Source organism: Populus alba, chromosome 3, assembly GCF_005239225.2.
Source record: "Populus alba chromosome 3, ASM523922v2, whole genome shotgun sequence".
NCBI lineage: Eukaryota > Viridiplantae > Streptophyta > Magnoliopsida > Malpighiales > Salicaceae > Populus > Populus alba.
The window spans coordinates 7,835,368-7,844,593 of record NC_133286.1 but is presented as its reverse complement, the minus strand read 5'-3'; the positions used below and the strand labels follow the sequence as shown (position 1 = coordinate 7,844,593).

Genomic DNA, 9,226 nt, shown 5'->3' with positions numbered 1-9,226 from the left:
GAATAAATTGAATGATGAGGGCAAAAAGTGTCTGGCAAGGGCAACACTTGCACTAATATGTGAGGAATGTTGTCACATTAGGAAGATGCATGCAATTTTCTCTAAGCTCCGATGATGGCCTTAGTTATACCTTTGGAATCATCTTGACCAACTTCCTTTTATGGCAGCACATGATGGCAATGCAACTTCGATATATCTCTAGTGACTTTTTTTTTCTTTCTTTTTTTTTTCCTTTCCCCTCTCCTTGACCTTTACGCATGATTTCTTCTCCTTTTCTCTTCAAGGATGAAAAAGGGTTGCATTTTTCTTTTCTTTTTTTCATTTTTGATTGTAGTCCTTTTATTCTTAATCTTTTGAAAAAAAAATTCTAAATAATTTTTTTGGAAAATTGAGTGTTAATTTAATGACATGATACTTTTTCTTCTTTTTAATTTTAGCACTTGGTTATTTTACCATCTTTGCCTTTTAACAGATAAAAACACCAATTAGAAAAGGAAAAAAAAAGAAGAAATTGATCAATCCATGCATTTGTTTTCATGATTTTTTCGTAATACTTGTTACAATGTCAAATTATTCATTAAAAAGATGTACCATGTAATTTGAAATTAAGGGTAAGTAAACAAGATTGTTAATTTAATTCAACATGTATTCTAAATAATATAATTAAATGATTTAATATTTTGTTTCATGTATAAAATATATAATAAATTATTAATTAAATTTAAATTATATATAAAATATAATTTAATTTCACATGAAATTCAGTTTAAACATGCTGTTAATTTAACATGAGAGTCCAAGATCGAAAAATTCAGAAGGAAGAGACAAGAAATCCGAGTTCCACCAACGAGAACATAACATAAATGACATGAGATCTTGGGTGTTTCCATCCAAAGAAATAGACGCTTTTTTCTAATCCTTCACTTCGTTCTCTCTTTCAATAGAGGAAACGAAATTCCCTTGAAAAAGAGAGTTAAACCTTCACTTTGATTCTATCCTCAATAAAAGCTGGCATAAATAATCCTACTACCCAAAAAGGGGGACCCAATTCCACTACCTAAGTTTGCCCTTGCTGGTTCTTCGTCCTATGCCCCGCCCGCCCCTCCACCCCCTCCCCACAATTCATTCAAACTCTCTTCTTATACAAGTAAAACCCCCCATCATCCATCCATGATCACACACTTCACATGGTAACAACCCAGTAAACATCACTCTTTCTTTCATACTGTTGTGTTATTTTTTTCCCCTTTGCTTTACATGTTGTTTCCATGTTTGCCGAGAATGTTAAAGAGAAAGTTATTGATTTGCAACATTCTCATCTGGTAAAGTTTTGATTTTGTTTCCCTTTTTGTGGTGATTTCTTCCTTTCTATTTCTATCTGTACTATTTGTTTGGACCTTTATTTATTTATTTATGAATTATAAGGGCTCTGGGTCTTGAAGTCAAGTAAGTTAGGACTTTTAATGTTTATATAGTAGTAGTTTAAGAGTGTTTTGGGATTCAGTTCGTTTAGAGTTGGATTCAGAAAAAATTGAAACCAAGATAAGATGGCAACTCAGGAGGGTAAGGACCCAGGTATAGTTACTACTGTTAGATTGAATCAAAAACAGGCCTTTGCCTTTGAGACTCCTTCAATTTTGCTTGATGTTTTTGGTTCTCGGTCTTGGGATTTCTATCGTCAGTGTAAACATGATTCGATTTTTTTGGAGTCCATACTGTAGGCCCTGCAGCAAGGTCTAATATCATTTTCCCTTGCTTTGAAGAGTCCGATAGTATAGAGAAGTGGATTAGGCCTCCATCAAACCTTATGCATAAGATGAATGACATAGAGTTGTTTTGGCGTGCTTCGTTTGTTCCTCGGATTAATCAATATCCTATCAAGAGAGTACCGAAGATTGCCTTCATGTTCTTGACAAAAGGGCCATTGCCATTGGCACCTCTTTGGGAGAGGTTTTTCAAGGGACACGAAAGCCTTTATTCGATTTATGTTCATTCATTGCCATCTTATGTTGCGGATTTGACACAATTTTCAGTGTTCTACAAGAGACAAATCCCAAGTCAGGTATTAGGAACCTTCTCTTCTTTATGTATGTATATACATGACTTGCTGTATTTGTTCTATTTGGGAGCAATATGACTGCTAGCTTCTATTTACTGTGTTGGTTGCATCATTTGAAAATGTTTAAATTGTTTCTCCGAGAAATCTTAGATGTCTCCATAATTTGTGAACTTCACTTTGTTACTGGATTTACATTTTTGAGGTGCATGTGAGTCTGTCCATAATTAATCACTTTGAGAAGAAGCAACCTGTCATTATTTTTTAAAAGTCAGTGATTCCATCTAAAGTCAGGAATTGCCAATGATCAGATTGGATCTTTTTTTCTGGGCTTCTTCTAGGCTTGCTGCAAACTCTCGCATAATCCATTTTTATTTCAGTCTTTGGTAGTTGATATCAACAGCTGTGGTGAAGTTTTAGTAATTTTCTGCTTAATGAAGATCACTGTTATCCTTCTCATATGGTTCTGGGCTTCATGTTAGACCATCACCCAGATCCACTTGAGCAATTTGATTTGTGTTCTGCAATTTAGAGAAAATACTCTGATTGTTGCACCATATTTGAATGGTGAATCCTGATGCATGGGGTGGGGTGCAAAACAGATGGTTGGCATTACCTGAAAAGGAAGAATAAGAAAAGGTTATTAAATGTGATACGATCACATTATGACACAAATAGGCATAGAAACTGTACAAAATGAGTTTGGTTCAAAATGACTGTTTGAAGTTGGTTGCATTAGATGGTTCAACCATGTACAATAGAGACTGTTGACTGCATTAGGGGATAGTTAAGAATCTTGACTTTGAGGGTAGAGGGTGACTTCAAAGGTAAAAGAAGTTCTAAAAATGTAGTGTAGTGGCATAATGTTGAGAAGGGGGTTTCTTGTGCCTTAGCATAGATGGAAAATTAATAAGCTGGAATTAGGATATTAAGTATTTCTTAATTTTTTAATTTTCATAACCAAAAATAATATTATAGGGAAGGATTATGAAAATTTGATGAAGCTGACCTATAAAGTTGAACAGAAGGAACTCTATCCTTCTTTTAAGATAAGCGTTTACATCCATGGTTTTTTGTAAAAAAAAAAAACAGAGAGAGAGAGACTGCAACCTATCAGAGGCTTAGCTTAAAGCCACAATTTTGAGAAGGAAATTATATGATTTTTTTATGTATCTGATTTCTGGTATTCGTGTTCCATATTCACACTCTGTTTGTAGTTTCTTCAAAATGTTTCATATTTAATTTTCATATTTTCTTGACAAAGGTGGAAATTAATTGGTATATTGTTTTACTTATGATTGGGCAGTGGGCATTAATTTAGTTTGCATTTAATACATGTTACTTGCTTTTACTTTTGGAATTGTTTTAAAGAAATCTAACTGTACCATAACTTTATATTTGAGAAGTATTACTTTAATTTTTATTTTTAATAATAGCAATATAATCTCAATAGTATATGTATGAAACCTGCATTCCAAATTTTTGAAGAGAGAAGTTAAGACTTGTAGGCTGTCATTGTTTGACGTCACATTGGATGCTGTTACAGAGAGAGAATGTAGTCGAGCTTGATTTTCAAGTTCATTTGGTCTTGCTAGGCATAAGTATGAAGTATGGTGATAGTTGCAATCCCAAACAGTTGTGACTTGTAAGTGGCTGCATTATCTTTATGGAAGCTGATGAAGTGGACTTTTACAAGGAAAAAGGAAAAAAAAAAAAACTGTTTAAGCATTTTGTGAGTATCATTATATTTGCGCTCTCACAATTGAAATGATGATCATTCATGTGTTGATTCTGTGCAGGTGGCAGAGTGGGGGATGATGAGCATGTGTGATGCGGAGAGGAGACTCCTTGCAAATGCATTGCTTGATATCTCTAATGAATGGTTCATCCTCTTGTCTGAGTCCTGCATTCCGCTCCACAATTTTGGCATTATCTATCGATACATATCAAAATCACGATACAGCTTTATGGGTGTATTTGATGATCCGGGTCCGTATGGGAGAGGACGCTATAATTGGAACATGCAACCTGAGGTCACGCTTGAACAGTGGCGCAAAGGGTCTCAGTGGTTTGAAGTGGATAGAAAGCTTGCAGTCAGTGTAATCGAGGACTCTACTTATTACCCAAAGTTTAAAGACTTCTGCCAACCGGGATGTTACGTGGATGAGCACTACTTCCCTACAATGCTGAGCATCCAATTTCCCCATCTCTTGGCAAACAGAAGTGTTACCTGGACAGACTGGTCTAGGGGTGGTGCTCACCCTGCTACATTTGGGAATTCTGATATTACAGATGAATTCTTCAAGAGGATGTTTGAAGGACAATCATGCTTGTATAACAAACAGCCAGACAACGTCTGCTTTCTCTTTGCAAGAAAGTTTGCTCCAAGCGCTTTAGAACCACTATTAGACTTGTCACCAAAAGTTTTGGGGTTTTAAAATAAACATGGTTATTTAGATGAACCTGAGCCCATTAGCGGTGTTTTAGGCTCGTGAGGAGATTACAGATTTTCATTTTAAAACATCAAGGTCAAAGAACTTGTGATGTATAGATATTTAGATCCTAAAGCGTTTTCATACAACACCTTGACTTAATAGTATCAGTCTATCAGTTGCCTCTCCGATATAATTCCTCTTGTGACATAAATATTCGACGGACCATTTCAGGCTTCTTTTTGTTGATATGTGCTTCCATCGCACCACTTGGGGAGCCTATCCACTTTACACCATGATGTGCACAATCCCTCGGTATGAATTTCACATACAGCGACGTGTCTTAAGAACAAAATGAAAGGGTAGCGGGAAATGATAATGGAAGCCCATACACATACCATTGGATTGGCATTGTTGGCCTATTGATGGAACTAGAAAGTGAAGCCCGTAGCTTCAAATTGTTTTTTAAAACTTAATTGAAGGAAACATACAGGTGTTTTTTTAATTTACGATTATGAAAGCCAAGAGCCTTAGAATTCATCGCGATAATTTTCCTCTGGCAAAGTAACTTCTGGTTGGGTTTTGAATAAGATACCTAGCAGCCAATGCTGCATGAAGTGCAGCATCATAAGGAAGTGCATCTTCATTGATTTCAAAGTAGGGTGAGAGTGGGGGATGAAGCATTCCACGGAAGATGTATCTCTTGGTAAAAGACAAAATCCTCTGATCCCATCAATGGTTCGAAAGTAATCGTTCAAGTCTTTATCATTTATGGTAGGAGAGAAATAGGGTTTATCTTTCTCAAGGAAATCAGTAACTGCTTTGCACCTTTGTACTGCAGCTTGCCCTGTGACAACCTGTAATTGAAGAGAAACTGGCTTGGTCATGGTGAAATATAAGGAAAGCAAATGGCAAGCCTGTTTAGAAGTTTGAGAATGCAATGGAAAAGCATTCCAAAATAAATGCCAGTCATTGAAATAAAAATGGAAAAGTCCTTCTCTTTTGGGTCATAACCCATGTAAACTAAGAAAAAAAAGGACAAAAGCTTAATTTTTATTTTTAATTCATATAGGTGATTAGGTATAAAATATTTTATTTTTAAATATTATACACGCAGTGAAAACTATGAAAATAAAATTATTCAAAAATCCTTAGCATCATGTTAGATGGATTTAGAGTTGTTTAGAGATTTATTACATGAATATTTAATTCTTCAGCTTTGAATAATTTTTTAAAGGTTGAGTTATTCCGTCTTCAATGATAATCCATACAAACCACTCGTGAAAAATTTCTAAATCCCTATTTAGGAGATTGCTATGTCTAAAGTTCTAATGTGTATGGCAAAAAACAAAAAAGAGGCATAACTTACTATTTATAGATAAATTTGAAAAAACCCTATAAATTGATAAAATATTAATTTTCTCATTGAATATTATTCATATATTAATTCAAGATAATTTTAGAAATTAACTCAATCAAGTCCTTACTTGATTTTTCTAGGTCTGGAAATATAATCCTTGTATTAATTATAATATAGTTCTTAATTTCTAAAATATATTTTAATCATCTGAGTTTTTGGTCATACTTAATTAAATCATGTAAGTTTTAATTTTGACTAATGGTTTTAATGCATGTGACCTATTAGGCTCCTAATATGTTGGCCTAAATATAAAATTATAACTCTAATTAAATAGAATTAAATAAATTAAACCATTTAATTTATTATTGATTCAACAATTGATTAATTTATATTTTAAGATCAAGTGTATCATCTAGCAACGTGTCATGATCCCCAAATGTTTGAAAAGTCATTAGTGGTTTGACTTAACCTTTCAATGATTGATTTCTTGGTGTAATTAATATATCATTTCATCAATAATGTTCCAATTTAAAATTAAAGTGTGAAGTATGTATGTCATGTTAAATCATGTTTATTCTCTACATGATAGTCATTAAACGTTTGAATAAGATTTGAAACTCTTTTCAAATCTCATTCCACCTTACCCAAGGATTTCTGAGTCAATATTATTTGAAAATAAATAAAATATTTTTCCTAATTCACCTAAGGTTATGAATCCTTTCTTGATCACTCAAATACTTTCATATAGCTTATGTTATACCTATTGTCTGCCTTTTTGTTACCTCAATTAAGATAACATGTAACATGATCAAAACATAACATTCTCTATACAAGATGACTTAGTAATCTTAAGTGTAAGGATCACTTACACAACCGTCACATAAGCTTTTCCATAGATGATCTCCTATATATGTGATCTCTCCATATAGAATTCTAATACATGTTAGTTTAGTGTACATGTCTTATGACAAGCACCTATATATTAGTTCCAGGTATCCTTTATACCTCAGTTTATAAGAACACTTGTTTTCTTTCACAAAAGAAAGAACATAATATGTATCAATCTTTCGGTTTTAATGAATATCCAATATTTAAGAAAGCATTAATTAAGAACATTTTACGTCGGCGTGTCGTATCGATTCCACGCAACTCCATTGAAAACAGCCTACGAAAACTCGTGAAAAAAATTTCAGCGCGATCCAATGATTGGATCTATAGATACGGACCTTTAGACCTGGTACTCTAGTCGTGTTGGTGGAATGGCCCAGACCGGACGCCGTCGCCGTGTTGTACCGATTCCAAGCAACTCCATCGAAAACAGCCTCCGGAAACTCATGAATAAATTTGAGCGCGATCCAACGGTCGAATCTATAGATACGAACCTTTTGACCGGGTACTCTTGTCCTGTCGGTGGAATGGCCCCGACCGGACGCCTTCGGTGTGTCGTACCGATTCCACGCAACTCCATCAAAAACAGCATCTAGAAACTCGTGAAAAAAATTTGAGCACGATCCAACGGTCGAATCTATAGTTATAAACCTTTTGACCCGGTACTCTGGTCATGTCGGTGGAATGGCCCCGACCGGACGCCGTCGCCCTGACGTACCTATTCCACGCAACTCCATCGAAACAGCCTCCGAAAACTCGTGAAAACATTTGACCGCAATCTAATAGTCGGATCAATAGATACAGACCTTCTGACCCGATACTCTGGTGCTGTCGGTGGAATGGCCCCGATGGGACGCCGTCGACGTGTTGTACTGATTCCACGCAACTCCTTCGAAAAAAGCCTCCGGAAACTCGTGCAAAAATTTGAGCACCATCCAACGATTGGATATATAGATACAGACCTTTTGACCCGTTACTCTGGTGCTGTCGGTGGAATGGCCCCGACCGGACGCCGTTGCTGTGTATTACCGATTCTAGCACCTCTATCGAAAACAGCCTTCGGAAACTCGTGAAAAAACTTTCAGCGCGATCCAACGGTCGGATCTATAGATACGGACCTTTTGACCAGCACTCTGGTCATGTCGGTGGAATGGCCCCGACCGGATGACGTTGCTGTGTCGTACCGATTCCACGCAACTCCATCAAAAACAGCCTCCAGAAACTCGTGAAAACATTTGAGCACTATTGAACGGTTGGATCTATAGTTATGGACCTTTTGAGCCAGTACTCTAGTCGTGTCGGTGGAATGGCTCCGACCGGACACCATCGTCGTATCATACCGATTCCGCGCAACTTCATCGAAATTAGCCTCTGGAAACTCGTGAAAAAATTTAAGAGCAATCCAATGGTCGGATCTATAGCTACGGACCTTTTGACCTGTTACTTTGGTGTTGTCGGTGGAATGGCCTCGACAGAACGCCGTCGTTGTGTAGTACCGATTGCACGCACCTGCATCGAAAACAACCTTCGGAAACTGCTTAAAAAATTTCAGCGCAATCCAACAGTCGGATCTATAGATACGGACCTTTTGACCCGGTACTCTGGTCATGTCGGTGGAATGGCCCCGCTCGGACGTCGTTGCCGTGTTGTACCAATTCCACGTAACTCCATCGAAAACAACCTCCAGAAACTAGTGAAAACATTTGAGAGCGATTGAACGGTTGGATCTATAGTTATGGACCTTTTGAGGCGGTACTGAGGTGGTATGGCCCGACCGGACAGCGTCTTCGTGTCTTACCGATTCCGCGCAACTCCAACGAAAACTGCCTCTGGAAACTCGTGAAAAAAATTTTAGCACGATCCAACAGTCGGATTTATAGATATGAACCTTTTGACCCGGTACTCTAGGGCTGTTGGTGGAATGGCCCCGACCGGACGCCCTCGCGTTGTGGTACAGATTACACGCAACTCCATCGAAAACAGCCTCCAGAAACTCGTGAAAAAAATTTCAGTGGGATCCAACGGTCGAATCTATAGATACAGATCTTTTGACCCGTTACTCTATAGTTGTCGGTGGAATGGCCCCGACCGGACATCGTTGACGTGTAGTAGTGAGTCCACACAACTCCATCGAAAACAACCTCTGAAAACTCGTGGAAAAAATTTCAGCACGATCCAACAGTCGGATCTATAGATAGGGACCTTTTGACCTGTTACTCTAGGGTTGTCGGTGGAATGGCCTCGACCGGACACCGTTGACGTGTAGTATCGAGTCCACGCAACTCCATCCAAAACAGCCTCCGAAAACTCGTGAAAAAAATTTCAACGCGATCCAACAGTCGGATTTATAGATACGAACCTTTTGACCCGGTACTCTAGGGCTTTCGGTGGAATGGCCCCGACCGGACGTCGTCGCGTTGTAGAACAGATTACACGCAACTCAATCGAAAACAGCCTCCGGAAACTCGTGAAAAAAATTTCAGCGGGATC

At 37.4% G+C, this 9,226-nt stretch overlaps 1 protein-coding gene across 1 annotated transcript; it reads left to right on the top strand.

The window, feature by feature from the left end:
• Positions 1-890: 890 nt before the first annotated feature.
• Positions 891-4,674, top strand: LOC118050584 (glycosyltransferase BC10). The gene is given in 3 exon segments (XM_073407978.1): positions 891-1,650; positions 1,653-2,062; positions 3,856-4,674. Coding segments are annotated over 3 exon segments (1,152 nt in total). The 5' UTR covers positions 891-1,547; the 3' UTR covers positions 4,495-4,674.
• The last annotated feature ends 4,552 nt before the right edge of the window (positions 4,675-9,226 follow it).